General features: G+C 44.1%; 1 protein-coding gene across 1 annotated transcript in view; it reads right to left on the bottom strand.

The window, feature by feature from the left end:
• DENND2B (DENN domain containing 2B) overlaps window positions 1–19,167 on the bottom strand; it is a 190,674-nt gene that overhangs the window by 35,250 nt on the left and 136,257 nt on the right. The window contains 2 exon segments of the mRNA XM_037840044.1: window positions 1,934–2,070; window positions 6,439–7,680. Coding sequence (XP_037695972.1) covers window positions 1,934–2,070; window positions 6,439–7,680 — 1,379 coding nt within the window.

The raw sequence follows: 19,167 nt of genomic DNA, 5'->3' as shown, positions 1-19,167 counted from the left end.
TGTTGCAAGAACACTCTCTACCTGGAATTCCTGGGCAGCACAGAAGGGCTGCCCAAGCCTTCTCAGAGAACAGAGAATAGTGAGGACTGCGGTACTGGCAGTACCTGATGGAGCAGGGAAAAGGATAGCAGAAATCTATAGTCCACTCTGCCCACTACAGCACCACATTGGGTGCTGCCAAGGGCCCTGGGAAGCAATGACACATTACAATTTCTTCCAAACTAGAGGAAATTGCTATGTGCCTTGCAATGGGGCGGGGCAGATAGGGTGGGGTGGTGTAGCTCTGATCCCCACAGCTCTTGACCTCAGCTCTGGGTGACCTGTGGGTACAAGGCTGCCTTTTCCCAAGTGGTAAAAGAGGCCTCCCTCCCCAAACCCTTTTGCTGGTCTAGGGATCTCACTCCCACGTAGCCTCCCTGTTATGACCCAATTTTGCATGGTTACATACTATACACTCTGCTCCTGGGAAAGCAGAGCCTCTGTGAGTCTGAGCACTGTCACCACCTCCCCAGAAATGCTGGCCCAGCAAGTTGTAAGGAAAAACTGACAAAACAGATGGCTCAGATCAAATGAGGGAATAAATGGCCCTCTCTTCGAAAGATTCCGGATTGAATCTGAAGGGTTCTCTCCACTAGGCCCTCTTTTCTCTCTAATATGTTAACTGAGGACTATGCTCTTTAGCCCCAAGACTTGAAAGAGAAAGAGACAGGGAAAAGACAAGATACACAGAGAGAAAGCAAGCCCACAGCACACTGCTTCTCTCCTCTTCATCAACCTACACTGTTGAGTGGACTCAGCACTATACCTGAGTGGACTCAGAGCCCCCACTGAAGGAAATGAGGCCAGAATTAAAATGAATGCCAAAAATAACCCAACCCCCAGGATAGACCATCAGTTTTTTGTTTGCCCTCAAACTCGCTGGCAACATCAAAGTCCTCCCATTGGTTAGGAGACAATTCTCCATGGTTTCTTCTATTTCTGCACTTCTTCTGAGTAACAGGCATTGACTATCTTTTCAAGGATGCTTATATGGCAAACAGCCTTGGAAGACAGAGGTGGTGTTTCCCTCTAAAGCAGAGGAAGATTTGTTTCCTGACCAGAATAATAAAGGTAATGTCTCCTTGTGGAGCAAAGGTTGGGCAGGTTTGCTAGCAGCACCTTTGAAGATTGGGGTTTCCTAAGCTTGGGGCTTCTCTGCTGGGACAGATCCACCATGTATGCAGCCTCTACCTGGGCCTCCTCCATACTGACCACAGGAGACTTGGGGGCAAGGGGAACCCATGTTACATGAAGCACATGTGCTTGCTGTGACCCAGAAGTCTTGTGTCTATTGCCAACATATATGAACCTGAGGAAAGTTAACCTTGTTCACTTGCAAGCAAAGTAGAATCTCAGATCCTTTTATAGTACTTGACACAACTTACTCTAAGGGAAGGATAGGAGGAATATATTAAGGACCAGGCACTGTGATAGGTACTTTGATAATATATTTTATCTCATTTAATTCTAACAATAATCTCATGAAGTATGATTACTAATACTGTAGTTAACACAATCATTTTATAAGAGAAAACAGAGGCCACAGAGATGTTAAGTGATTTACCTAAGGGTTCAGAGCTGAGGAAGAGGGCCTGTTAGACTGTAAAACCTTCCAAAAATAAAAGAAAGGGATGACACAGCTTTCTCCTTCTTGTGGCCCCAGAGGACCCTCTGGATTTCAGTTTATTCAAAGGCCAGGCTTTAATCACTGTTCCTCAGTGTTTCCTAAGGTGCTTCCCTGGATGCCCATCTCCAATGAGGAATTTCAAGAGTGGGGACCATTCTGCCCATGGTGAATGAGGTGGACGCTGTGAGCATCGCTTCCTATTCCTGTTCTTCCACAGCCCCCAGACTTCCAGAGATGACCCAGCCCACCACCACTGCCTCTGCTTACCCACAATATCCTCATAGGCATTCTCTTCTAAAGTGCTTTTGGATCCAAACTTGGGTTGGCTCTCGGTACCATTCTCAGTGGGAGAAGAGGGGTACAGGGACTGGAGACTGGATGCATCCTCAAACTCGAAGGATTTTCTGTGGATAATGAGAGCAAGAGTCATTCCAGTTGGACCAGATCCCTGCTGTTGTGTTGGGAGTTGACCATGGGCAACAGCAAAGATCAGAGGCTCTCCTTACCCAACCAGCTACTGAGCAAAGCATCTAGATCCAAACCCACCATCCAAATGAAGAGAAATGATCTGAAAGCCTGTGAAGTACCTGGTCCAAAATAATACCAACACCAATAACAACTACCATAGCTTAAACGGGTGGTATGTGTCAGATGCCATGTCAAATGCTTTACATTATGCTATCTCATTCATCTTCACATGCTATTAGATATTGTCCCATTTTATAAATGAGATTGAGGCCTAGAGAGATGAAATGACAGAGGTGGGACTCACCCCAGCTGTCTGACGCCAGAGTCTGAGTTTTTAACCACAGCCATGGCCTCCAAGCCCTGGAGAATATCTACCTTGATAACAACCTACCATTACCACAGGAATTGAGTGTCTGCATCTTAGCAAGGGCTCCTCTACTGCATCGAGCAGGTAGTAAGGGCTCAACATTAGAAGGATGATACCCAGGGCTGTACGGGGCGAGAGGGTGGGGAGTCAGTGGTAGGTGGTTTGTTGAAGCAGGAAGGCTAAGCCCTCAAAACAAATCAGACCACTTCTGAGGAGGAGCTAGGAGGACAATCTGCAGGTAGAAGCTACTTCTGAGACCCAGCTTCCCTTAGTAGCCTGTTCCTTTACACCCTCCAAATAACCTTTCCCCTGTTTTAAGACCACAGCCTTTAGCGCCTAAGGCACTAGGTACACGCCACTCCTACAATAGGGAGGTTCTTCTCTTGTTTGAGACTTAACCCCAACTACATCCTCTTCCTCTCTAAAGCAGGTCTCAGCAGGCTCCTGGACTGGGAGAGAAGAGAAGAATCCCTCCTCTCACCCATTATCACCATCACCTCTCTCTTCTTTTGGGTGCCATCAGAACTTTCAACCAATGAAGTCTTTTCTCTCTTGTTTAATGAACAACTCCCCCTGAGAGTCCCGGGGTGCAAGCCAAGGACTAAAGATGTCATAAAGGCCACATCTGGTTCTCAGCTTGCCTGACCCCTCTGCAGCACTCAATGCTGCTGAACAGTCTTTACATTGGCACTCTTCTCCCTTGACCTCTGTGAAACATTCTCTCCTACTTTTCGATTACCTCTCTGGCAACTGTTTTTCAGGTTTTTGTGAGAGAATCTCATTTCCAATTGCCTTTTAAGCACCAAGGTCTCTTAAAAGAGGCCTCATCCAAAGCCATCACCATATCTGCCATTTCTACTTTGATGACTCCCAAGTCTCTGACTTTGGCCCAGACTTAACTAGCTAAATAGCCAATGGCTGCTAAATTCAGTGGTTCCCAAATGTTGGCCCATGGACCACTGCTGGTCTGAGACCAGGTTTTCATTGGCATATATAGCGGAGTCATATCTTACGCAGGTAGTTCTAAAGTCATAAGTAAGATACAAATCATGTTCAATCAAGTTATCCTTGAAAATGTCTCAGGAGGTTACCATGTTGGAGACCAATGTACTGTTCTTCATTAAGACTAATATAATCAGTTTCTTCCCCAGATTTTACAGATTTCTTTTTCTTTGGTTGAATACCATAACAAATATTGGGTTTGTATTTAAAAACAAAAATAAAAAAAGTATATTAAATATAAGAATCAATCATACCTGGGACAATAGACAGAAACATACCACCTTATGCTTATTCAGGGAAACAGAAAGGCAGGTAGAATAGCCACCGCTTTCTGAACTGTTTATTTTTTTCTAAGAGCAGATTTAAATTTGCTTAAGTTAATTCTTATATGAAGTGACTCCACCATATATAGTATATGTGTATATACATTATATTTAAATGTGGTGTGTGTGTATATATAAAACCTTTAGGCTGACATACTCTTCCTGTCCCTTTTTTTTACCTAGTTAACTGCTTTTTGCTTTTCTAAATTTTTCTAAATTCTGAGCAACTCCCTCTATAAAGAGCCTTCCCTCATTTGAGAGTCTAAATTAGACAGCTCTCTTCTGGATATCTGCAGCATCCTACACTGACCAGATCATGGCACATAACACAGCATCTATGATTTATTTGTGCAGCTATCTCCTGCACCGATCATGAAACCCTTGAATGGAAGAACCATGATTTATTTGTCTTTGTGTCCTGTTGACCAGCACAAGACTTGGAGCAGAGTAGGCTCTAGGTGGGAGTTTACAGAAATGGATGAATAAGAACAAAGTAAATTCTCTTGGCAGGCTCTTAAAGAATTAAAGAGCCAGTGAACATATTGGGGTGGGCCAAAACACAGGATTACCCTTAGCCTATACCCTTAGTCAAAGGCTGTTCTGGCTCATGGGCCTGAAATTTTGTGATTTCTTTCTCTCTGCATGTGACAGGAAAGTTTATATTTGAGATAAATTAGCTGCATGAAGCCTGAAATGTGGGGACAAGTGAAGAATCCCCAGAAGTGAAACAAACCTGACTGCACATCTGACTTTGGTTTAGAAGAAAAAGGCAGTTTTCTGTAACACACCAGAAAATATTACTTGTATGGTCAGTTTACTTAAACACGGTAATTATATGGAATTATATAGGAAGTGAGATCTAGTTGGTTTGTACAAGTTAGTGTGAAACCCTGATACATCCCAAAGTAATTTGGGCAGACAATAAAAATGTATTTGCAAAGCCCCTCTGAGGGACTGGGAGAAAATGCACAAATATTAAACTTCCCCACCTGGGGAATTACTGATATTCTCACAAGTATTGGGGACTACCAATTTAGAAGGCTGGGCCCTCAATCTTGGGGCTTGCCTTTATGAAGTTTCTTACTGCAAAGGAGAGGCTAAGTCTATTTATAACTGTGCCTAAAAGTCACTCACAGAGAACCTCTTTTGTTGCTTAGAATTGGCCTCTCTCTCTAAGCCAACACTGTAGATAAACTAACTGCCCTCCCCGCTACGTGTAAATCTCCCTGGCAATGCAGGACATGACTCCTGGGGATGAGCCTGGACCTGGTATCATGGGATTGAGAAAGTCTTGACAAAAATGGGGAAGGGAAATGAAACAAAATAAAGTTTCAGTGGCTGAGAGATTTCAAATAGTCAAGAGGTCATTCTGGAGGTAATTCTTAAGCATTATATAGATATCTCTTTTTATTTTTTAGTGTAAAGGAATAGCTAGAAGAAAATACCTGAAACTTTTGAACTGCAACCCAGTAGCCTTGATTTTTGAGGATGATTGTACAATTATGTAGCTTACATGGTGTGACTATGCGATTGTGAAAACCTTGTGTCTCCCACTCCCCTGATCCAGTTTATGGACAGATGAGAAGAAAAATGGGAACAAAAATTAAATGAATAATGGGGAGACGGGACGTTTTGGGTGTTCTTTACTTGCATTTTTATTCTTGTATTAATTAATTAATTAATTTGGAGTAATGAAAATGCTCAAAAATTGATTTTGGTGATGAATGCACAACTATATGATGGTACTGTGAACAAATGATTTATACACTGTGGATGATTGTACAGTATGTAAATATAGCTCAATAGAACTGAATTTAAAAAAAGAGAGAGAGAGAAAGGCAGTGAAGGGGTCTTCAGAAGGAAGGCTACCAGCCCATCCCTATTCAGAAAACAAGATGCCTGTCAAATTTCACCAACACTAGCAGTTCCAGCTGTCAAAGCACTATACATTGTAGAGACAGCTCTGGAAGTCCCACGTCGGATATGCTGAGAATGGCCAGGCAACCAATGTGAGCCTCAGAGAAGGCCACTCTTGGACAAGACCAAAAAATAGGTGAAATATTCTTTTGCTCCTTTTACCATCAGTCTCCCCTTTCAAGATCCCCTCTTCATACTGACCCAGGGCTCCTGTACAGCCAGGAGGACTTCAGGAGAGAGGAAATCACATGCTGAATTTGTAGACACTACTCTGTTAACGATAGTATGCAGTGTTCAGATAATGCTTCATCTGAAGAAATACATTTCTAATGCTGGCATTTTTGGCAGTAGTGAGGCTAAAATCCTGCTAATCCTTATTTTTAGGTAGAGTATTGAGGAGGTTCCAATCGGGCTTGGGAAACAGCCCAACTCTACTCCACAGACCAGCCAGTATCTTCAGAACATAGTATTTGGAAGAAGTACTTTCCCCATCCCATTCATGTTCAAGTATCTGGTAAGAAGAGAAGAAAAATCTCATTTTTCACTACCACAACTACCACCTAACAATTATTTGGTGCTAAGCATTTATAAAATACTACTAATAGGGACACAAGATTAAAATCCACTTTCACATCCTCCATTTAAAAAGAAAGTCACTGTGCTCATCTACGAGATACTGGAAGGGCATGTGTTACCTGCTCTGGGACTTGCGATGACCACGCATGTCCTTCTTGGGTCTCCGGGTGACTGGTGGGGCTGGGGTGGAAGGCAGAGGGGGTGGAGCAGCAGGTATGGGTGAAGGAGGTAGACCATTGCTTGGCTTACTCTTGGGGTTCTTGTCAGCCTCATATTCAAAGGTGCGCTTAGGTTTGGGGACAGGGTTCACAGCGGGATCAGAGCTCTTTGATGGCAGCAGCTGGGAGCCAGGACTATTTCCAGGAGTCCCTGGCTTACTGGAATCACTGCCTTCCCTCTCTGGGGGTGGGCCCGCCTCCCTCCCAACTCCAGCCACTCCTGTTGTCTGGCTGCCAGCACCCACACTCGCGCTCCCTGCTGGCTCCTCCAAGGTGCCCAAGGTTCCAGTCTTCCTTCTCCCTCGGTCTATGCTGTAGCAGCTGCTGGGGAGCTGGGGGAGTCCCCGGCCAGGCTGCTCCTTCAGGGCCTGCTCAATTTTCTGGATCCGGCTCAGCACTGCTGAGCTCTCCTTTCTGCTGCCATGCCCTCTGAGGAAGGCACTGGGCTCACTCCGGCCTGGTCGCTTCTCCAGCCGGTACAAAGAGTCCCGGACAGGGAGTGCCTCTCCCTCCTCCTCGGTCTCAGGATAGGAACACTCAGAAAAGGTCCTGCTCATCCTCCGGAAGCCCTTGAAATCAAAGGTCTTTTCTGAGCTGCAAGGGGATGGCACCACACTGGGGCAGCCCTCACTGGCCACCCACTCGCCCCCAGAGCCCTCCCGCTTCTCTCCACACATGCTCATCCTGGGTGAAGCTTCTCGGCGACCTTCCCATGCTGAAATCTTCTCCCGAATGCCCAAGCTACGGGCACGGGTGCCAGTGCGGTTCAGCAAGAGGCTCCGTGGGCCAGCTGCCGACACCAAGGTCGGAGTGCTCTGGGCAAGGGGGAGGCAAGCAGCTACTCCCTCTACATCCTGGGCTGTCCCTTGGACATTCTCCTTCTGGTCCTCTCTCTTGCACACTAAAGGGCTCCTGTCCAGATAACTGAAGCTTGTGGCCTTGAGGGGACAGATGGGTGGTGAAGTGTCTGGGGAGGGATCTTGAGGCTTTGGGGGCGAAGGGTCCCGGGGGCACCAGTCCTTGAGGAGCAGCCGGGAGCTGGAGCGGCTGGGGTACCTGCAGGCTGAGGCTTCACTGTCACTGAGCGGGTAGATGGGACTCCTCGGTGGGGAGAGAACTGGAGGTGGAGAGACTGACTGAGACCTAGAAACAAAACAAAAAGGAAAAGAAAATGGCAGTTGAGTGGCCTGAGAATAAGGGGTAGCATATTTTATTCCTAGGTCTGATACCTTTCCTGAAAGACTATTAAGCTAAAAAATACTCTAACCATGCAGTGCAACTTCCAGGCCATCCTCAAGGAAACAAATAGCAGCTAAGCCAGAGCAGACCAAATTCCATGGGCCTCTCTGCCCCATTCATCCCCAGAGACTCTAAGCACTTCCTGAAACAGGAGCCTGTCCTGTGACAGGCTACGGCATCTCAAGAGTCTGCATTTGCCAGCCAGGAAACAGTAAGACCATGCTGTGCTGCTCAATGTTTAACAACCAACTCTCTGGGAGGAAAGTACAGATTTATAGCATTTACCAATTTCTATGGTATAAATCTTCCCACCATGGCTGAATTCAAGCCATGTGATGTTACTGAGTATGGAGTTGGGAAGAGATGCTACTGATTGGCTCTCATGAGGCAGCTCCAGCACATCACTGAGCAAGAACCTTCCTGAAGTAGCCCAAATATACACTCACACCCTTTGATCGTTCTCTTTAACCAGTCCCTATCTTCCCTGAAACTTTACCAGACACAAGATACTGCTTCCTCAGCTTGGATCTTGACCAGAATTTGGATCCCTGACAGCCTCAAAAGGGTCAGGAGGGCACCTCAAGAAATTGTCCTCTCCACTGTCTCAATGAAGAGACTCTGTAGGCAGTTCCACCATCCGGCAGTGGCAAAAACTTCAGGATGTTATATCTATATAATCAGCCATTTTCCAGCTCCACATCCACATATAGATCTTAGGAAACACTGGGAACAATTCTAAATAAATACTTTTACATATATTAATTTATTTAAGCCACATGGAAATTCTATGCAGTTATTGTCACTTATTATCCTTCCCATTTTACAAATGAAAAACACTGAGGCATAGAAGGGTTAAATATCTCACCCAAGGTCCATCAGTGGTAAGTGGTGAGGCAAGGACATGGATTTACACTGCACTGTATTGCCTCTCCAGAGAGGAAGCAGTAGCCTGTGTCATCTTTGTGAACTGCTCCAGCCCCTAGGTAAGAGTTCAGCAGAAACCCCCACAGTCCTGGGCATGCCCTTGTCTCAAATGCAGATTTCACACGTATCAGAGGACCTCTTGGTCTTCCCTACTAGACCATTATATCCTCCAGGTTCAGGAACACATACCCAGGATCCAGAAGGTACTCAGTGAATAAAGAACAAATAAAGAAAGGAAAAGATAAAGGTGAGCCTAACAAAGAGAACCCACAAGCATACTTCTTCTCTAGCATAGTTTTCTAGTTGTGTACTAGGGTAATCACTGTCAAGTCTCAGAATACTTTCCAAACAGGTTTAGTCCAGACAGCAGGTTTTTGCTTAACACTGCATGCTAGAGAGGCCTCCCTGACCCTAACGGCATGGCCTTCAAAATTAGGCTGAACAGCCTTGCAGGCTCCTGAGTCCCCTGCCATCCATAGGAAGACAGCCAGCTGCCCTAAAGCCAGGCTGCTGTCATTGCTTGCTCACACACAGAAAACTGAAGCTCGGGTGAGTCAGGGCTTGGCTGACAATTCCCTGTTGGGTCATAGCCTCTGGCTGCCCCTGATCAACAGGAAACCTCAACATGCTTAAGTTGTTTTTAAAAGGGCAAGTCAAATAAGAGCCAACCCACGTGCACATGGACACAGATGAGAGAACTTCAGTGCCCAGCCAAACCAATGACCAAAGAGACCCTGCTCAACTCAGAGGTGTGAACAGAATAAGTCTCAACTCTCCCTGGGTAGGGAGCAGCAGGGCTTACGCCAGGCTTGAGCCTGGGGAGATCCCCACCTACCCAGAGTCAGCAGAGGCCTTAGGTCCCTCTTATTCACTTTAAAGAACCATGGATGCAAGAGGTCATCAGCCCAGCCTCCTACGCAAGTGAGTGTCTGGGCTACAAAGGACTCTATTTCAGTTATATTCAATTGGAGGTTAGAGAAGATGCCTTTCATACAGGACCATAGCATTTGTTTATTCATCAACAAACACTTAGAGAACACCTACTACGTACTGGGTCCTACTCTATGTGGCAGAAATACACGCATTAATAAAACAGACACAAATTAGTGTTCTCAAGAAGCTTAAATTCTGGTGGGAGATGACAGGCACCTAAAGAAACTCAGAATCTCTTGAGAAGTCTTTTCAAACCACATATACCTCATTCTTCCAGACGTATTGCTATTTATTTTCTTAGAGATGTGCCTCTCCAAGCCCCAAGGAGAATTCACCAGGCCATGGAGCCACTGTTACTTATAGGAATATGTGGAATGGCTCCTGTAGGTGGAACAGAAAATAGTCAGGACTTCTGGTCTCTCTGATTCCAGCATACTTTCAGAAAGGATGAATCTGTGGACTTCTCCTAGTAGCCACAGCATGGATAAATCACCGCAGGTTAAGAAATTTCTTGCAATGACTAGCCTGCTTTAACTGAGGTTTAGTTTCTCTCCTCTCCTGAAGGATAAAATAGAGAGTAGGTCCTGCCTTTTTGATCATTGCTGATCTGGGGTCCAGAGCTGAAGTACTCCCTTGACCAGCCTCCCCACAAACGTTAGGGCCCCATGGGGTAGAATGAGGGGCCTGCCCATGCTGATCTGGAGCCCAGGTGTCCCTGCATTCATCACAGAGGAGACAGCATTCACTTACTCCAAGGTTCTAGGGACCCTAATCGGTAAACAATATAGACAAGGCCCTGCCCTCATGGGGCTGACATTCTCACTTGAGGGCAGAATTCACTATCTCTCCATATGTTTCTGATTCTACCTCTTATTAGTAACATGACCATGGGCAAATCTATTTTTTCTCCGAGCTTTCCCTCAAAAGTGTTGCAAATACATCAACGATTGTCATAATGGGCAAAAGAGAGCATGGATGTAAAATGATAAAATACATTGTACCTCATGATGACTGTTAATTATCATTAGTATTAATTTTTTAACCAGGTTATACTAGGCCGGTGGTTCTCAATTGAGGGAAAGAACATCATGCCTCTGGGTTCAAGATTTGGTGTAGTTACTGTCAAGCTATGTGACCTTGCACAAATAACTTTACCTCTCTAAGCCTCAGTTCCCTTATCTATAAAATGGGGATTAAAAGTAAGAAATAAAGATAACATACATAAAGTGTTCAGCTCAGTGTCTACCACACAGCATTCAATCTTAGCTCAATAATTACTAACATTAAAAAGGGACTGACTATTAGAATCATCTAGGCAACTTTTTCATCAGCTTACTTCTATCCTAGCATTCTGAACATTCTTGGGGAGAAAGGGAATAAATTAAATATAGACATAAATTCTTTGCAGCTCATGTTATCAAAAGGTAGAGTTTACTTCTCCACCTCTTCAATCTGGGTTGACCTTGTGACTTGTTTTGAACAACAGAATGTGGTGGAAATTAAGCTACCTGAGTTCAAACCAAGACCTCAAGGGGCCTTGCAGTTTTCCCTCACCCACTCAGAATGCTGCCCTGAGACTATCATGTAAGGAAGCCAGTCTGGTCTTTCAGAGGATGAGAAGCCATGTGAAGCATAATTATGGCACTGCCAGCCAACTGCCAGACACCAACTGCCTGACACATGAGTGCCACCATATTAGACCCAGCTGAATCCAGTTATGTGAGTGAACCCAGGGAAAACCAATAGAGGAACTACACAGCAAACCCACAGAAACATGAGAAATAATAAACTGTTGTTTTAAGCTACTAAGTTTTAGGGTGGTTTACTACTAAGTTTTAGGAGTAAAATGATATAGGTAGGATAAAGGCCAGGCTTGCATATAACTGACTCACACCTTTGCCAGTGGGGAACCACTGCCCCGTACCTTCCATCTCCACTCTCCACTCCTCTCTTCTCCACTTCTCCACAGTCCAGCTTCCATTGCCTTTATGTTTGGACTGGGTCTCTTTCTTACTACCAAAGGCTCTGGCACTCTTATGGGAGTCTCCCCTGAGCATTCTCTGAAAATGGAGCTAGTCCTGTAATCCCAAGAATCAGCTTCCGTCAGTCTTCTCTCCCAGGTTGAGGGAGGATGAGCTCAAAAGCAGAGAGAGCAGAAGTTTAAGGAGGGACCAAATGGGACTAGTTGTCAGGATGCTTTGTTCTTCTTTATGATGAGTTCACACAGCAGCTGCAAATTCCTGGCATGAATGGGAGACAGTGCTTACTCTTGGGCACCAGTTTCATTCTCTCTCGTTGTTTCCAGTTGCTCAAATTGAGGCTGGGAATAAAAGTTTAGATTATTCTCCCCTTGTTGGACAAAGGGAAACATGACAAAGAAAATGGCCAGGCTGTCTCGGGAAGCCAACCATCTGAGCAAAGCCTTCTTTTGCGCCTGGGTCTCCCTCTCTGCCATGGACAGTTCTAGTTCTACTTCTTCAGGATTACAAGGATAGCTCTTTAACAACTTTTTACGAACACTGAGCAAAGAACAAAGGAAAACTACCTATCACCCAGACCACAGTGTAGCAGCCTTATCAGGCTTGGGACATGCTTTGGCTCTTCATCCATTCAACCAATATTTGTTGAGCACCAACTATATACTAGGTATTATTTTAAGCATGGGGGATAGACAGAGACTGAACCAAATGGAGGCGCTCTCTATAGCTCACATTCTGGTAGAGGGACAGAGTTGATTTAGAGTGAGCAGACAATAAACAAATAAACCAACACTGCGAGGTGATTGTGGAACAAATGAAGACGAAAAGAAGAGTAAAGGGATAAAAGATTAATAGTGAGGATGAGTTGCTGTTTTATATTGGGAGGTCAGGAAAGGCCCCTCTGCTTGGGGAACATGGGAACACAACCTAAAAGAAGTGACAATATATTTATTCAGGAGAAGAATGTTCCAGTCGGAAGGAACAGTATAGCAAAGATTTGAGATGTACATACGTATTGTACTCCAGAAGCAACAAGTAGGCAATTGTGGCTACAGTGGAATGAAAAGAGGGGGAATGAAGTGAAGATTAGTTAGAGAAGTAGCAGAGACCACATCATGTAGCACTTTGTGGTCCTCACTAATAAGACCTGGTCTTTTATTCTGGGAGAGAAAGGAAGCTCTTGAATGGGTTTAAGCAGAAGAGTGACATGATCTGACTTTGCATCAGGGAATGAAGAGTCAGAGTGCAAGGGTGGCAGCAGGGGAACTATTTAGAAGGCCACTGCAACAACCCTGACAAGAGATTGTGATGGCTTGGACCAGAATGGAAGCAGCAGGGATGCATCTATTTTGAGGGTTAGGCCAATAGGATTTGTTAATGAATTGGTTGAGGGGTGTGAGAGATAAGGAGATGTAAAAGATGACACCAAGATTTTGGTATGAGCACATGGTAGAATGGGGTTTGGGTTATAATTTTCAATTGGGGAGACAGCAGCAGTATATAAATTTTATTTTAAACTATAGGACTACAAGAAATCATCTAGAGAATAAGTATAGCTAGAGAAGAAGTCTAAGGACTGAGCCCTGGGGCATTCTTCAGGAAGAGTAGGAGGAACTAGCAAAGGAGATTGGGAACAGCATTTAATGAGGGAAGACGAAAACCGTGAGGTCTTCAAGAAATGGGAAATGATCAACAGAGTCAAATGCTGATAACAACAGAATATGATAGACCAAGAAATGACCATTACTTTGGCAACATGGTCATGTGTCACTGTAAAAAGAGTTTTCGATGCAGAAATAGGAAGGAAAGTCTGACTGGAAGGAATTCAAGAAAATGGAAGGAGAGGAAGTGGAGAAATAGAGTTCAGACAACTCTTTCAAAGAGTTTTCCTAAAAAGTGGAACAAGGATATGGGATGGCAGTTGGAGGGGAATGTGGGGTAATAGAAATCTTTTGTTTGTTCATATGAGCTGGGAGATACTATAGGGAATGATCCAAGAGAGGCAACAAATGCAGGAGGAACATCCTTAAGCAGGCAGTGAGGGGGATTGGGATCCAAGGACCACCTAGCAGGTTGGCCTTAGACTAGAAAATACCCCCTTTACCCTCATTCTCCTCCACCAGGGCTGGATCCAGGCATCTATTTGTCACATGGTTTCATCTCTAGGCTGCTTTATGCTTCCTTCACCCCCCCCACCCCCGGCTTTTACCACTGTCTAGATTCCCAACTCATTTCAGAGTGGGAAGAAGAGGTTTAGATTTGTCTGTATGCTTTTGTCCTTCAAGCATCTGGATCCAGACTCCTGCCCAAACACACTGACCTACTTGATGACTAAGTCCTATCAATTCTACATCCTTAAGATCTTTCAGGCCTGTCGCCTTCCTCACTATCTCCACTGCTTTACTGCTTCTTCCTTGGTTCAGATCTTATCTTTCACCAGGATTACTAAAACAGTCTCAACTTCTCTCCCTGCCTTCAGTCTTAAACTAATTGCAATCCATCCTCTCATCTTCTGACATCTTTCTAAAATGCAAATCTGATCATGCTTGAAACTCCCCACTATCTACAGAGTAAAGTGCAAATTCACAGGCATGGCTGAATTTGTTCTGGTCCCTACCTACTTTTCCTTGTCATTTCACCTATCTTTCCCTCCATACCAGTCCTGTTTCCCACCCAGAGCCATATCAAACTCCTAGCTTTATCACACCTCTAGGTATTTTGCATCCTCTGCCTGGAATGCAACAAGTGGCTTGTCTACTTGGTGAGCATTTACGTATCTGTATAGTTCAATTCAAGTATAACCTCCTCTATGGAATCTCTCTCAACCTTACCCCTTTCACCTAGGTGGAGATGGCCAATTTTTTATGTCTCCACTGTACCTAGAAAAATGTCTATATTATAGCAATTGTAACACTTTATTGCACAGGTGTTCCCTCACCTGTCTCCCTCACTAGACTATGTGCGGAACCTTCCTGAAGTGGTGACAGTGTCATATTAATCTTGATATCCCCTGCACTTTGCACTGAAACTGGAATTTAATATGAATTAATATATTTTTGTTGAATGACTAATTGAATGAATGAAAAAAAAATGATTAAAACCTAGGTCTCCTTTATGCCTGACCAGGGGCACTGCCAACAGACTTCGTGCTACAAGATCTGGAGAACAATCAGTAAAGCTACGCAGAGCTTCCACATGGCTATCAGCCCCTAAAGCCCTCTCCCATAAAGTGAAAATCGTATAGTAGACCAAGGGTCAAAGACCTGGGCTCTGGTCTAGGTTTTAGTTTTGTTTTGTTTTATTAATTTTAATCATATTTTTATGATATATGTAACATATATTCTGGTCTAGTTTTGACTCCATTACTTTCTGGCTTTGTTCACAGGCAAGTCGCCTGAATTCTCTGAGCCTCAAGTTTCTTATCTGTAAAACAGGAGGGAGATGTTTGCTCTGAGTATCCTCACACCCTTGCTGTGTAACTAAAATGATGTCAGTCTTTAAAAGTGTTTGATCACAATAAATAGCTCCTCAACGGTAAAAGAAATATAAAAGAAAAGTACGAATCAGTCAACAGACACCCAAGACTCTGCTCATATCACCTCTCTGTGTTATTCTAAAATCCTAGAGCTTACCCCTGGGGAGCCAGACACTTTAAAACTGGGCACTCATTGTGCCACCACCTTGTCAATAAGCAGCCAGCTCTGCTGTTCAGCATGGGCACAGATGCCAACACTGCAGCATATGACTAGCCAAAATCAACATTTATGACAGGGAGTGAGATAAAAGGAGAAAAAGGAGAGAGAAGAAAGGGAAAAATGCAAAGGAAACTTTTAAAAAAACAAGAGCATAAACACATACATAGGCAAATGTATAAGATAACTGAATAGGATAGAAAGGGTATGAACTAAAGGAACAGAAAGAGAAACAAATTTAAAAAGAGAAAAGCGTGGGGGGGGGGTACAAAGAGTAAGGGTTAAAGTGCAAACTACATGCCCTTCCTCTTGTATTGTTTCACAAAGACATCCCTTGGGTTAGTGACATAAGCCATTCTCAAGTAACACAGCAGGAAGCAAGCATGCCAAGGATGCCCCATATATTGTTAAGTACACACAGGGATTTTTTTTTATAGAAGGAAGACTACCTTTAGTCCCTGATGACAAGGCAGTTCTGAAATCAGCATGTCCAAATTTGCTTTGTTTGGTCACAGGGCTTCTGCAAATGTCAGTATCAGGAAGGGGACCAAGTTGGGGCCAGTTGGGGAGAGTAATGGGAACCCAAGAAATAGCCCCAGAGGTGCCAGGAAGGGCTGTGGATGCCATCAAGTGAAGCTATCCACAGATTAAGGTTACACTGAAGCCAGCTTCCAGTATGCTCCTGATGCTACTAAGCAGGCTTCTAGCTTGCTTCCAAATGAAACTGCCTGGGAGTTGGCCAGTCACCATTCTAGGGATGCTCAACTAAGATGGACCCTGTTGGCTCTGTGGGCATCAGCATCTTCCCACCACTCAATGACTGTTCCAGCTCTAGGGAAAGGCATTCTCACGGCACTCCTCCAAGGCCAAACTCTGAGGAGCACAGGAGGAGAAAAGGGAGAAGTTCCCCAGCTCAGAGCAGGGAAGTAAATCTCAGAGCAGTCAAGTAAATCCCCTGACTTCCCACTTTGGAACAGTTCTAATAAAAAGCCACAGGAAAGGGTGACACCCACAAATTAGCCTTCCAAAAACAACCTCCCCTCAGATCCAGGAAAGCCTTGGCCTCCAATTGGAACTACATTGAGGCCACCATCTACAGACTCTTGAAGTCAATCAGTTTGTCAGGGTCAAACAGAAAGGCAGGGAGGGTCAGGGCAGAAATTGAATCACTTTTTCACCTCCAGAAAGTACATCAAAGAATCTCTGGAAGCCGCACCTGGCTGTCCCTCCCCTCCCACCCAACTGATTTCTAGGGAAGCACAAAGAGGATTGCTGAGCTCTTCTCTGGGTCGGAATCCCAAGTCATCTAAATAATGGCAGCAATGAACACAGAGAGAGTACTGACAACATGGAAGCCCATTCGAAACAGGTAAGAAATGATGCCTGACAGGAAAATCCCCAAAGCCCTAATCTGGTAAAAACCAGACTGTTCTATACAGCCTATCAGGCACTATAACAGACAAGAGGAAGAGAAATCCAGTACAGGAAACAATGCCAAAGACACTTGTGGTGGTTATAAAACACGATCCCAAAATTCTTTAACATGCCTCATGGCAAAATGACCCCTCCCCTTGAATCTGGGGTCTGTGACACTTAATCAACAGAATACTTTAGTAATGATGCATGCCACTTTCCATGCCCAGCCTTAAGAAACTGACAGCTTCCACTCTCTGTCTCCTATGCTGTGACGGAGACCAGGCCATACGGAAAGGACACATGTAGATGCTTCTGGCTGACTGTTCCAGCTGAGGTCCCAGCAATAGCCAGCATCAACCCCCAGACATTTGGGTGAAGAAGCTGCCAGGTGACAGCAGACCCCAGCCACTGGGGAACCATCTCTGCAGTGCCCTACCTGAATTCCTAACATAGTTTGTGAGTGTAATAGAAGTTTTGGGGTGGGTATGTAGCAACAGATAATTAGAACATATTTTGGTACCTGGCAGTAGAGTACAGCTGAAACAAAATCCTAAAACATGTAACACTGATTTTGGGTCTGAGTGGCAGGTGGAAGCTGGAAGGGCTAGACAATATTAGTGAAAGCCTAAAGGGCCTCGAGGAGGCTGTCAAGAGAGGTTTAAGGGAAAGAAAGGAAAATATTATTAGAAGCTGGCAGAAGAAGAACCTTTGCAGTGTTTAAAAATTTGATGACTGTCACCCATTTTAACATGGAAAATAGGAAGTATTCCTAATAAACTTGATGAACTAGCTAAGGAGATTTCTAGGCAGAGTGTTGAAAGTGCCATCTGACTACTTCTAGCTGCCTAAAGTGAAAAAGAAAAGAGATGAACAAAAAAAAGGGGGGGGGGGGATTTTCAGTTTTCAAGCAAAATTTAAAGGAAAATAAATGAGCAAGGGTTTGCTGGGTTAGTAAGCAAAACTGTTTTCATTCCCAGTCTCTCTAGGCAGCAAAAAACTCTCAAATTAAGAAATGGCTTCCAGATTGTGGAGATGGTGTGACGGTTTGGAGGTGAATGGACCCAGAAAATTATGTTCTTAAAATTAATCCATCTCTGGGTGTAGAACCAATTGTAGGTAGGATCTTTTGGTGAGTAGGATCTTAAGTTAAGATATGAACCACCTCATTCAGCATGGGTCTTAATCCTGTTACTTGAGTCTTTTATAAGAGAATGAAATTCAGACACAGAGAGAAAGTCATAGAAGCAAGGAGCTAAAAGCAAAGAAACTCAGAAGAGAAGGGAGAGACCAATGGATGCCGCCATGTACCTTGCCATGTGACAGAGGAGTCCAGGATCACAGGCAGCTGGTCTTCAGGAAGAAAGCATTGCCTTGATTTGAATATTTTCACAACCTCAGAACTGTAAGTTTGTAAAATAGTAAATTCTCATAGTTAAAAGCAAACCCATTTTTTGGTATCTACATTTCAGCAGCCTAGCAGACTAAGACAGATTTTGGAAGCGGTAGAGTGGGGTGCTACTATTGCAAATACCAAAAATGCTGGGATAGCTTAATAATGGATAAGGGGAAGATTCTGGAAGAACTGTGAGAAGCTTGACAGAAAAAGCCTCGACTGATTTGAAGAGACTGTTGGTAAAAATACAGACGCTGAAGGTATGTCTGATGAGGCCTTAGATAGAAATGATGTGTCACTGCAAACTGGAGGAAAGGCAATCCTTGTTTTAAAGTGGCAGACAATTTAGCAAAATCGAGTCCTGGTGTCGGATGGAAGGTGGAATTTCAAAGTAACAAGTTTGGCTATTTAGTTGAGGAGATTTCCAAACTAAATGTGGAAAGTGCTGCCTGGTTTCTCCTTGCAGCTTTTAGTAAAATGCAAGAGGAAAGGGATAAGCTGAGAACTGAAACCCTAGGTATAAAGAAACCAGAAACTGATGATTTAGAAAATTCTAAACTTCTAGAAAACGAGTCCCCAGAGAACAGTGCTCCATATGAGGACTTAACTGAACATAGAACCAATTAGCCATTCCAGGACAAGTCAGGTTTAGAGTTCAGTTATCCAGGAAGAATCTGAGGAAAGTCCTACTGTCTGATGGTTTTATTGGTGTGTATATTTATGTGTCAAAGTAATCAAACTGTTTTTTTTTTTTTTTTGCAGCAATAAATAACTGAACCAATACAGATGGTATCATGATAAGACTGCAAGAAAAACCTTAGGTAATGGAACCAAGGCCACAGGTCCTCCCGAGAGATGTCCTGCCATGGCCACGTCACACTGCAACACTATCTTTTATCCACAGCCACAACTCTCAGATTTTTCTTCTCTGCAAGCTCTTATCCTCTTCTAAGGCACAGGGTCCAAATCTGTACCCACTTCATAGTGGGACTGAAGACATCTCTGGATTTTACCATCATCACAAACTATGGCCTCCCTTTGTATAAAATCCTGC

This window comes from Choloepus didactylus, chromosome 6, assembly GCF_015220235.1.
Source record: "Choloepus didactylus isolate mChoDid1 chromosome 6, mChoDid1.pri, whole genome shotgun sequence".
Classification (NCBI taxonomy): Eukaryota; Metazoa; Chordata; class Mammalia; order Pilosa; family Megalonychidae; genus Choloepus; species Choloepus didactylus.
The sequence above is the reverse complement of the archived record's forward strand: the minus strand, read 5'-3'. Positions and strand labels throughout refer to the sequence as shown.